The sequence below is a fragment of the Capra hircus genome, chromosome 7 (genome assembly GCF_001704415.2).
Source record: "Capra hircus breed San Clemente chromosome 7, ASM170441v1, whole genome shotgun sequence".
NCBI classification, from domain to species: Eukaryota; Metazoa; Chordata; class Mammalia; order Artiodactyla; family Bovidae; genus Capra; species Capra hircus.
This window is the reverse complement of record NC_030814.1, coordinates 89,605,009-89,616,767: the sequence shown is the minus strand read 5'-3', so window position 1 is coordinate 89,616,767 and position 11,759 is coordinate 89,605,009. Positions and strand designations below refer to the sequence as shown.

The 11,759-nt window shown below is 55.7% G+C and overlaps 2 protein-coding genes across 4 annotated transcripts in view; both read left to right on the top strand.

Annotated features, from left to right (window-relative positions):
- On the top strand, positions 1-5,776 carry DIRAS1 (DIRAS family GTPase 1). Of its 2 annotated transcripts, none has more exons than XM_018050781.1 (2): positions 1-104; positions 2,805-5,776. In XM_018050781.1, exon 2 carries the CDS (start codon positions 2,875-2,877, stop codon positions 3,469-3,471), a length of 597 nt encoding a protein of 198 aa, XP_017906270.1. In that variant the 5' UTR covers positions 1-104; positions 2,805-2,874; the 3' UTR covers positions 3,472-5,776. The 2 variants fall into 2 exon arrangements, with proteins under 2 accessions (XP_017906270.1, XP_013820771.1); XM_013965317.2 differs by lacking the exon at positions 1-104 and adding an exon at positions 753-835.
- The window catches only part of GNG7 (G protein subunit gamma 7), a 140,196-nt gene continuing 136,473 nt past the window's right edge, over positions 8,037-11,759 (top strand). For both annotated transcript variants that reach the window (XM_018050780.1, XM_018050779.1), the window contains exon 1: positions 8,037-8,114. The gene's annotated coding sequence lies outside the window, so the exon portion shown is untranslated. The remainder of the gene's footprint in view (positions 8,115-11,759) is intronic.

Sequence of the window (11,759 nt, the reverse complement as noted above, 5' to 3'; positions counted from 1 at the left end):
CAGCTCGGGCGGGCGGCGGCGGGCGTGCGGGGGGCGGCGGCGCCCAAGCGGACACGGAGCCGGTCAGCAGCAGCCGCGGCGGCGCCGCAGGGACGAGCGCCCAGGTAGGTGGCCAGGGCCGGAGGCGGGGGGCGCAGGGGCCCGCTGCATCACCCCGCGAGGCCCGCAGGTCCTCTCCCCGCGCGCCCCTCCTTTGTCTGAGCCCCACCCTCCGCGGCCGCGGGGCTGGGCCCTCCTCCCCGCCGAGCCCTCCACCGGAACCCCCTCCCCAGTCCGGCCGGGCCCTAGCTGGACCGCCCTCCGCGCGCCCACCTTGGACAGCTCCCTTTTGGCATCACCCCTCCCCCACGGTACTGACCGGGAGCCCTTCGACCAAGCCAGCCCCTCCGGCCCACCGCAGCCCCTCCTCGGTCCCGCCGTCAGGGCCTCTCCAGGAGGAGTCAGGTGGGCCACGAGCTGATCTGTTCGGACCACACACCCATTCAGCCCTTCCGCTCCCTCTCCAAGCCAAGCCCCTCATCCAGGAGCCCCTCCTCCGGTGGACACCCCCTCCCCCACCACTTAGATCCTCCTTGGGCCAAGGGGAGCCCCTGGGCTGGCCTCCCTGGACAGGCCCCTGTAGAACAGGCCCTCTGTCATCAAACCCCTCATTGGTCAGCTAGTCCATAAGTCAGACCCCCCTGGGGCAGCCAGCCTCTGCCCCCAGGCCCTCCCCTGATCTGGGCCTGCTTTCTTGCACCTAAGGTCGCTCCAGCCTTCCTCGCTGGACTCAGGAGCCCAGGACCGGGCAGATTCGTCTGGCCTGGGAGTCTCAAGGTGGGCTGCCTTACACAGGGTAAGGACCCCAGGTCTTGCAGCCAACTAGGGCCAGTTTAAACCCTGCTCTGCTCGGCCATGCCTCTGCTGTGACCTTGAGCCTGTACCACCCCCTCTGGAGCCTCGGTGACCACGGCCCCCTCCTCCCCCGACCCCAGCCCAGGGGAGGTGAGGGTGGGATTCAAATGGCACCCAGGGAGGCTCCTGGCGTGGGTTTGGGGGTTATGGAACGGGGCTCCCAGTCAGGGATCCCAGGCCCCCATGGACCCCTCCTGGAGGACACCCTTGTGGACATGCCCGGAAACCTGCTGGGGGGTCTGCACTCAGTGCAAGGCAAGGGCTGGGTTGGGGCAGCCGAGCCAGTGGTTTACCAGCCACCCCAGATCCCTTGGCCAGTCTGGGCGGTGCCCGGCTGCCAAGTGCTGAGCCTACTTCTCGGGGTGCTCACCCAGGAGAGGGCAGTAACTGCAGAGCAGGCTGCCAGCCCCACCAGCCACTGCCCCCCCAGTGCTATGCATATCACCGAGATGCCTAACAGTCCCCCATGAGTTAGAACCACTAAAGCTCCTACAAGTTTGCCTGGCACATCATTTGTGGGGTCTGTGTCAGCCGTTAGCTTCACTGTCTGTCTTTTTCTGACAAACCTGTTACTTTTGATCACTGAGAACATGCCTTCCCTACCGGCCACCAGTCAGGTGCTTTACACCCTGGGTCCTTGAGATGGAGAATCATGTCTGTCCATCTTTACTGAGGCCTCTTGTGTGCCAGGCACCCGGCCAAGAGCTTTCTCCAGCGTCTGACACTCTTTGTCCCAGCACCTCCATGGAATGGGTGCTGCAACTGCTCACATTTCACAGATGGGAACACTGAGGCTCGGGGACATCAATTTACTTACTGTGGTTTTCATTGCCAGGTTCACGTCATTGGGTCTTGCATCCTACCTGCCCCCCCTCCCTGTACCTGAGGGCAGTAGCATGGCCAGGGGGGCAATCTTGCCATGTCTTCTCTGTCTTATCGTAGACACACCCCTCCATGCTGAGGGACCCTCAGAGATGGCCGAGAGGAGGCAGGGAAGGGGTCTCTGCTGTTTCTATAGATAAGGATGCAGATGCTGGCGACAAGATTCCTGCCTTCTCGCCCCTAGGCCACAGTTCTTCCTCCACGGTCATCATTTTAGGAACTGCTGTGCTGTGTGACCTCCCGAGGTCACTGGACCTCTCTGAGCACTGAGGAGGGGACAGAGGATAAGAGGACTCCCTTGCGGAGAGTTCTGTTCCTATGGACACATCAGAGCTGGGTGGCAGGCCAGACTGTAGTCTGGGTTTGGAGTTTAGGAAGTGGGGCTTTCTCTAGACTAAGTTTAGTTTTCTCATCTATAACCTGGAAAACCGGCTTTATGATTTGCAAAATTTTGGACCTCTGGCACCAGGATCACACTTAGGGGATATGGGAAGGAGAGCAGCTTTAAAATGCAAGTTCCCAGGACTGTGGCCCTGGACCAAAGGATTCACTGCTTCCAGGGCTGAGGCCCTGCCATCTGCATTTTAAAGATACCCCACCATGCAGCTCCCGTGGGCTTGAGGGACAGCAAAGAGCCTGTGATGGCTGGAGACAGGCACCACTTCACCTGTTTTGCAGAGGAGAAAACACTCAGGGAGGCAAGGCAGCTTGCCCCAGTCACAGACCCAGGGAAAAGCCAGTGCCTCTTGGGGGGCTGGGGGAGCGCACAGGTGGAGGAAGCTGCGGGTGTGCACCCCATGCCGGCATCTCCACGCTCCTTCCAGTCAAGTCTTTCCACACCCTGAAAGAGCTCAAGCCCCAGATTTCACTGAGGGAAAGCAGACAGGCAGAGGATGCGGCTCTGAATGGCAAAGTCAACCAGATCAATGGGGAGGCAGGAGAAATGCTGCCTCCTCCGAGAAGCTCACCCCTCTCGCTCCCTCCCAACCTGGGTGGGCCTTTTGCATCTGACACTCCTCTCTGTGCAGGGTCGGTCTGGGGTTCTAGCAGCCGCAGCTGTGAGCTCTCCCGGCCCCGCCCCACAGCCCCGTGTGGAAGATGCCTGAACAGAGCAACGACTACCGAGTGGTGGTGTTCGGGGCGGGCGGCGTGGGCAAGAGCTCGCTGGTGCTGCGCTTCGTCAAAGGCACGTTCCGGGACACTTACATCCCCACCATCGAGGACACCTACCGGCAGGTCATCAGCTGCGACAAGAGTGTGTGCACGCTGCAGATCACTGATACCACGGGCAGTCACCAGTTCCCAGCCATGCAGCGGCTGTCCATCTCCAAGGGCCATGCCTTCATCTTGGTCTTCTCGGTCACCAGCAAGCAGTCGCTGGAGGAGTTGGGCCCCATCTACAAGCTCATCGTGCAGATCAAGGGCAGTGTGGAGGACATCCCCGTCATGCTGGTGGGCAACAAGTGCGACGAGACCCAGCGGGAGGTAGACACCCGCGAGGCCCAGGCTGTGGCCCAGGAGTGGAAGTGCGCCTTCATGGAGACTTCGGCCAAGATGAACTACAACGTCAAGGAGCTCTTCCAGGAGCTGCTCACGCTGGAGACGCGCCGGAACATGAGCCTGAACATCGACGGCAAGCGCTCCAGCAAACAGAAGAGGACAGACCGCATCAAGGGCAAATGCATTCTCATGTGAGCCCAGAGAGCCCGCCACCACCGGCACCCCTTTGTCCCGGGCACGGGTCTCTCCCCAAGTCCTGTGTCCTCTTCCTGCTCCCTTTCTCCTCCTCTCCCGGCCTCCCTCCCACCTCTTCCACTTCTCTCCCTTCATCCACCATTTACGGAGGGGAAACTGAGGCCTTGCCGAGCCTGTGGCAGATCTGGGCTTGTGGCAACCCAGCTCTGTTGCATCACTCTGTTGTCCCCTCCCTCTTTGCTCCAACACCCCATCCTGTCTGTATCCCTGGAAGGCGAGTGCTGGAGGTGGCCCCCATGATCTGCACGTGGGAAAACAGGCGGTGGGGGGGAAGCTGTTTGTCCCTATCTGGACTGAGGACACCGGTTTTTTTCCCCATCTCCGTGTCTGCCACTCCTGCCCCTTCCCCTTGGGTCCCCCCATTAGATCACTGTGACCTTGCTGGGGAGGAGGGAGTTGAAATGCACATGGACCTCAGATTTTGTTTTCTCCTATTTGGTGTTTAACATACACTCCCCTCCCCTTTCCATCCCTCATGACCTCTGACCTGGGCTCCCCCAACCCAGGTCCTAGACCACTCCTCTCGCCCCCATCCCCACAGCTTGGTGGGGGGCTTTGCGGGCTGGGTCTCAGGCTGCCAGGCAATAACCAAACAGGGCCCTCAGCAGTGCTCCACCAGCCCGGAATCCCACTCCACACCCGGCCTGGGCCTGGGGTGCAGGTAGAGGAGGCCCAGAACCGGCCAATGGCCACAGCACAACTCCAGGAGACTGTCTGGGATGAATATGGAGGGCCTTCCTGGACACAGCCCATGGACAGAGAACGAGGGGAGGGGGAGCCAGACCCTGTCAGAGGCAGGCATCCGGACCCAGCACTAGCAAGGTCCGTGGGGCTGGAGGCAGAGCTCTGCCCAACCTGTTGCCTTCCACCTACTAGGCCATGGAGGCTGCCCAGGAAGGTGTGTGTCCTGGAGTCAGGGTGTGCCCGCCACCCTGAAATTATGTTTTTTTAAGTGTCTAGATGACACCACACTCATGGGACCCAGTGAAGCTGTGTCGGCCAGTGTGAAGGTGACCTGTAGGCCTAGGGTGGCGGGGGGGAATCCCATGGGATGATGAACTAGGCACCTCGGTGTGCTGGGCAGATGGCTTATGTCTAAGCATGTATGGGGGGCTCCTGTGTGTGTGACAGTATGCAGTGTGATCACAGTGTAGAGAGTATGGAGATGTGGGTCACGTGGTTGCCAACAGGACTGGACACTTGTGATGGGTGACCTTGGCACCTGCAGGAGTGTGGCTGTACGTGGCTGCATTTTTGGGTGTGGGTGATGTGATTTGTTAATAATAGAAAGTATTGGTAAACCTTTTTGTCCTGACTGAGGAATGCCACACCTGTTTCATTCTGTAGTAAGGTGTCTTTCAGCCTCACATCTGTATCCATCAGCTGTTGCTAGGGAACACATGACCACAAACTCAGCAACTTGCAACAGCATTCATTTGTGGCCTCATCTGAAGGGATGACCAGGGATGGACCCACATCCCAGCTCATGTGCTCGTGGGCAGCATTCAGTTGCCTGTGGTCTTGGGATGGAGGGTCTCAGCTGCCTGCCTCCTGGGCCTCTCCCTGGAGCCATTTAGTAGCACTGGTCTCATGAAGTGTGAGGAAGCTGTGTGTATGTGTGTGTCTGTGTGTATGTGCATGCACACATATGAGAGAGAGGCCTTGTGGCTGTTGTCATGTGACCACGTGGACTGTATGTGGGTGAGAGGGACTGTCTGTGTCCATCTTGGTAGCAGTGTGTTTTTCCCCTTGCATCTGTGTGGCTGTTCATTCCGCAGATATTTACTGGGTATACTGTGTGTGTGCATATGCACGTGTGTGTCACTGCCCGGCATGTGGACAGGCCCATGGAAGAACAGGTAACATCCTGTCTGGGTATAGCTGAGCCACCCTGGCCTGTGGTGGGTCCAGGGCCCACAGCAACTGGTGTTGACCCCTCCCACTTGAAGGTGCCAGAGAAAGTGGGGCTGGGCGGGGGTCTGCGGCCCTTTCTCAGGGACACACCCTGATAGCACAATCTCCCTGGGGCCCTGCCCGCCTCCAGGCCTCTCCTGCCCCAGGCCCTGCCCCGACCCTGGGGGACAGAGGGGTTCTGGGGACCGTGCCAGGCCATGCTTGCTGTGACTCCGCCCCTGCCCCTTTGCCCCCTCGCATGTGGGTGTCCCCCTGCCCCCTGTTGTGGGGTCTGTGTAGCATTCACTTTAGAAATAGTCTTCCTGCAATAAAGTCGTGGATTCCACATTCCCCACCAGTGCGCCTTCTTTGGGGTCGGGGAAGTTAGCTCGCCACCTGGAAAGGATGAAGGACCGGAAAGATGGGGAGGTGTGGGGCGGCGCTGAGGGAGGGGGCTGTGGGAAGAGCTTGGACTGTTGTGAACGAGGACTCTGGGGCACCGTGGGGACATTTCACTGCTTCTCCTCTGTTGTCCCCACCAGAGATCTCACAGGCCCTGCTGGACCCAGTACTTACTGCAGTCAGTGGAAGGGCTCTGGCAGGTATGATGATCCCCATATTATGTGGGGGGGAAACCTGCAGGGCCTCAGCTTTCCCATCTGCTAAATGGCTCAGGACAGAGTTTGCAAATTTTTTTTAGCTTAATTTATTTATTTGACTGCACTGGGTCTTAGTTGTGGCACGTGGGAACTTTAGTTGAGGCATGTGGGGTCTAGCTCAAACCCAGGCCCCTGGCACTGGCAGCTCGGAGTCTTAGCCACTGAACTACCAGGCAAGTCGCCAAGTTTGCCAATTGATAAGTGGGGCTGGGGCTAGAGGGAGAAGCACTGAAATGTCCCCACGGTGCCCCAGGGTGAGGAGAATGAGGCTCTCTCCACGGGTGAGGGAAAAAAAAATACTCAAGTCATCTAGATATATATCTTAATGCAATATTTAATGCAAGGGAATCCATGATGAGCAAAACATCACGATTTGAAATAAAGATAGGATCTGACAGGGCTGGGGCTAGAGGGTAGCAAGGGAGCTGGTGTGCACAAACACAGAATCAAATCTTGTCTTTCTTTAAAACTGTAATTATTTTGTTCACCATGGATTATTTCTGCATTTATTTTTGATTTTTAAAATATGACATTTATGGGGAATTCCCTGCCAGTCCAGTGGTTAAGATGCTGAGCTTCCAATGCAAGGGGCGCATGTTTGATCCCTGATAGGGGAACTAAGATCCCACAAGCTGCACGCTCTGTGGCCAAAATTAAAAAGACATTTATATAGCATTTTTCTTGATGGTGAATGTTTGGGGACACCCCTTTAGGTTCTAGATTTGAGAAAAGTGTCTCATTTCCCTTGCCCCAGCCCTGCCTGAATCTGTCTTTGGGGTCACTGGCAATCAGTCCCTTCACCTGACAGTTCAAGGAATTGCCAGACCTAAGTTTTCAAGAGCTCCTGGAAATCTGAATCTCTTTTCATGGAACATCCTAGTTTTTCAATTTTGGCATCAAATTTAGAATTTTTATAGGATTTGGGTGCCACATCTTGTTTCGGGGCCACCAGTTTGCCACCCTTGTTCAGACAGTAATTCCTCCTGAGGGATGGAGCTGGGGAGGGAGATGCAGTCCTCAGATCTCTGGTTCTGTCTGTGCACTGCGGGAAGTGAGCAGGGAGATTTCCTGCGGGGATGACAGCAGCCCTGGGGGGCCCAGCTGGTAGGCCAGCAGTTCAGATCATAGAGTAACAGTGTTGCACAAAGTTCCTGATGTCCCATAGTACAATGGCTTCATCCTCCTGTATGAGAAACTCTCTCTCTATGACTGCTGTATACTTTTAGAGACACACCAAATGCTTCCCAACATCACCAGGGGAGCATGTCAACAATGCACACTCCAGGGGTCCAGTTAGCTTCAGGATTCTGGTTCATTCCATCTGGGTGAGGGCCGGTAAATCTGCATTTTACAATCAAGACTCAGGATATTATGAAACCCTGGACAGGGTTGGGCGAATAACCTTGAGTTTGACCTCTCTGAGACTCAGTTTCCACCTCCGTAAAACGGGGATAATATCGTTTCTCCTCCTAGCCTTATGCAGACCATTCAAGGAAAGGGAGCAGTTATTATCATTGTCCGGAGGTCAAGCGACAGATCGGGAGGGGACGTTCTTACCCCCAAGTGAGCTAGGATACGGATTTGAACCCTCGATCTTACCCGGGATTTGAACTGGCAAATCGCCTCGCGCCTCCTCGACGTCAGTCACCAAGTCACCTCTGAAATTCAGCTCGACCCTAGCGGAGCGGTCCGCCACAATGTACCTATTTGCATATTAGCATAGCCCCGCCCTCGGCGCATTCTTCCCTTGCGGGTGGCCAGCCGCGGTGCCACTCAGCGCTCCGCCTCCCGGCCCCGCCCGCACCCCACACCCCGCCCCCTCCCCCGGGTGCACCCTACCTCGCTGCCTGCTCTGCGCCCCGCCCCCAGCCCTAGCTCCCGTCGCCGGGGCTCGCGATTGGCCGCATCAGCCTCCGGTGCCCGCCCCCCGCCCGCTGGCCCAGCCCCCGCAGAGGGGAGCGAGTGCTCGCCCGCCGGCTGTGGGTTCGGCTGCGCGGCGGGGCTGAGGCGGCCGCGGTGGCCCTAGCGCAGGTAAGGGCGCTTGCCGCCGCTATTCCGGCCTGGGTCTGCTGCCCTCGCCTCAAGCCCTGGGGACAGGGCGCGGCCGGGGCCGTGGGGAGGCCTGGGCGGCTGCGGGTGGGGGAATCCTGGAACGGCTCCGATTTGGCTAGGGACGGAGTTGGGGGTCGGGGTCTGTGAGGAGGCGCCCGGGATTCTGGGCGGGAGCTGAAGGTCGGGGTCTGTGAGGAGACACCGGGAATCGGGGCTGGAGTTGGGGGTCGGGGTCTGCGAGGAAGGACTAGGCATATGGGCTGGAGTTGGGGATCGGGGTCTATGAGGAGGCACTGGGGATTTGGGCTGAAGTTGAGATTCGGGGTCTGTGAGGAGACACCGGGGACCCGGGCTGGAGTTGGCGGTCCGGGTCTGTGAGGAGGCACTGGGGATCCTGTTTGGAGTTGGGGGTTGGGGTCTGTGAGGAGGCGCTGGGGATCCGGGCTGGAGTTGAGGTTGGGGTCTGTGAGGAGGGTCTGGGAATCCTGGCTGTAGTTGAGAGTCGGTCTGTGAGGAGGGTCTGGGAATCCGAGCTGGAGTTGGAGGCCGGGATTCCCGAAGATGGGCTGGGCCCTGGGTTGGGTTAGAGTTGGGGTTCTTGAGCTGGGGATTGAAGGTTAGCTGGGGAGGGGGCTGCTGATGGAGTTGAGGGATGGAGTCCGTTGAGGAGGAAGAGGCTGAGGCTGGGAATTTGGATTGGAGTTGGGGGTCGGGGTCCACTGAAAGGAGGCTGGGGATCTGGGCTGGAGTTGGGGGCTGTCATTGGAGTTGGGGATTGGGCTGGAGCTGGGGCTCCAGGGTAGCAGGGGAGTGGACTGCGATGGAGTTGGTGATGGTGGAGGAACTTGGGGTCTGGGTGAGCTGGCACAAGGTCAAAGAGCAGATTCGGGGGAACTGAGAGAAGTGGGAGGGGGTCAGGGTTCTTTCTAAAGGCATCTGATGGCTGTCGGGAGAAACGGAGTGTCTATGAGAGATGAGAGAGAGAGGAGAGTGGAGGGAGGTGGGCTGGAGGCTGGGAGACACCCCCCCGCCATCCCCCGCCCCGGGCCAGGTGTTTTGCAGAAGGTTGACTATTCTGGAGTAAATGGGGGGGGGGTCTAGGTTTGAAGTCAGTAATGAGGATAGTGGAAGGGAATCGCCCCCCACTTTGGCTAGTCATCTGGTGTAGGCAGAGACCCCTTAGTAACTCAGTGAGTTGCAGACAATGGATGCTGGACACACTGAGGTCTGTTTCTGGCGTGCAGGGCACAGAGGGGAAGTGGAAAGGTTTGTGTTGGTGGCTGAATTTTTCAGGAATTTGGGGAGTCAGGAGTCAGGAATCAAAGTAGAAGTTTTGGGGACAATGATATTGAGGGAAGTGGGTGGCACTTGAGTTTCCCAGTGAAGCGGGGGTTGCTCGGGGCTGGAATATGGGTGGGAGAAGACAAGCGTGATGAGCAGCAAAGAGCCTTCACCATTGCTGGATGTCAGCGAGGCAAATGCCAAGTTCTCAAATTTGCTCAGGTGCAAGCTGTGGTCTTGCAAAGGCTGAGAGTGGAGGGGTTCTGATAGGTGCGCCTGCCTTCTCCTGTCCCCTCTGACTGCTCTTGGCTGTATCCCCTCTGGGGGTTCAGTTTACTCCTCTGTAAAATGGGAGTAATAAAACTGGAGCAGGTACCTCACAGGATCACTGCGAGGGTGAAACGAGGAGATGTGTGTACCTCGCACACTCCTGGCACATGGCGAGGATATGTGCGTGTTGATGATAATGTTCTAAATTAAGGTTTATTGGGGGGGGAGGAAGGTGGGTGGGTAGAATTACTGGGTTGTCAGGGAGGAGAGGGAAGAAATCACTTGGAGCTTGATTTCAGTCCCTCAATCTTGGGGTGCATGTAAGAATCCTTTCTGGAGTTTTAAAAAAAGAATCTGCAAAAAATTTTTTTCTTCACATTATTAAAAATGAGGGAAAAACAACAATGACAACGGACAAGTCTACCTGGATCTGCCTGGATTCTGAAGCTTTATCAAGGAACAAGCACATCTACCTAAGAGAAAGGATCTTGGGTCGTTCTGATGAAGTGTACCCCACAGGAACCATTCGGGTGTGTGCCCTGAAGGGGGCCACTGGGCCACAATTATATGCTCTTTAAATGCTTGAGCTTGACATGGGACTTCCCACTCTGCCTTCCAATGCAGGGGGCGTGAGTTCAACCCCTGGTTGAGGAATTAAAATCCCATATGCTGTACAGTGTGGCCAAAAAATAAACAAATAAAAATAAATATATGAGATTTATAAGTTGACTTCCAGTGATGGGCCAGGGTCTTTCTGCTTGGCAGTGCTCGTAAACAGTGCACTGCTGGCCTTAATTCCAGGTCATCCTTTGTGGGGGGCCATCCTGGGCCCTGTGGAGTGAGGAGCAGCATCTTTGGCCCCATCCATTCAATGCTAGGAGCACCTCTCCACCAGTGTGACAATGACAGATATCCCTAGATATTGCCCCCTGTCCCCAGGGGGCAGAATCACCCCTGGTGGAAACCCCCTGTTGGAAACAAAACTAAGTTATTTTCTCCTTTAAATATTACATCTCACCTTTCACCCTTGGGAAGTATTCAGATTTGGGTTGGTTTTTATGTCATCTTGTGTTCTTTTGAGAGGAGAAAAAAAAAAAAATCACACCACTTTTAGAAAAATTTAGAAATGCTGAATTCTTTCTAGGTGGGTCTTTCATGTGGCTTGCAAACACTTCTACTGGTTTTGAGTATGGGATTAACTGGTCGGCTGCAGGCACTGAAAGAAGCCAACATTTGTGATTGTATTCCTTGATCGTAACCAAGTACAGGCGTCTTCCTCAGAAGCTTGAGTTCTTCAGATGGTTCTTGGTCTTTTACTGAAAATGATTGTAATCAGTGCCATTGCTTTCTGCTCCATGTTTCATAAAGCCCAGGGCCCTATAGTTTGAAGGGAAAGACAACTGAATATGAATTACCCTCACGCAGTAAGCTTTTTGCTTACTGAATGGAGGCATTTTTTTTTTTGGTATACCCTGTAGTAGTGTAAAAAGCGCCTTCTTCCCTCCAAGGTGTTATTACAAGTTTTCTTATTTGCATCTGGTAATAAATAATTATTTTTAAAACAGTATTTTCTAGGCACTTGTGTGTGTGTTATTCTTTGTTGGGGGGCTGTGCTATGGGTCATGCAGGATCTTAGTTCCCCAACCAGGGGTTGAACCCATACCCCCTGCAGTGGAAGCTCAGAGTCTTAACCACTGGACCTCCAGGGAAGTCCTGGGCAATTGAATTCTTGAAACTCCTTTGTAGTTTCTTAGAAAAGCGTGGTTGGGCCTGGCCTCCATGACTTTGGAACTTTCTGAAGCTTTCTAGAGGGGATGGTTCCCAGGATAGTTATGTGATTGCAGGATGTGGACACGAACTTCTCTTTCCATTGCTCCCCTACAGGTGGCTGTGTCTTCACAGCCCAAGGATGATCGGCCGAGCTGTGTCTTTGTTCTGGGAAGGTTTGTCTTCTTCAGTCTTCTGTCCTTGATGATGTCAAGGGTCACCTGTACAATGCTCACTTCAATAGCTCTGAACCTCACTTTTCACCACTTCTTTCTTGTGCTGCCCTTGAGCATGGTCTCTCTTTCT

What these genes read in the sequence shown, in the direction of transcription:
- DIRAS1 (XM_018050781.1), top strand. Translation starts at nt 2,875, where the DNA reads ATGCCTGAACAGAGCAACGACTACCGAGTGGTGGTGTTCGGGGCGGGC.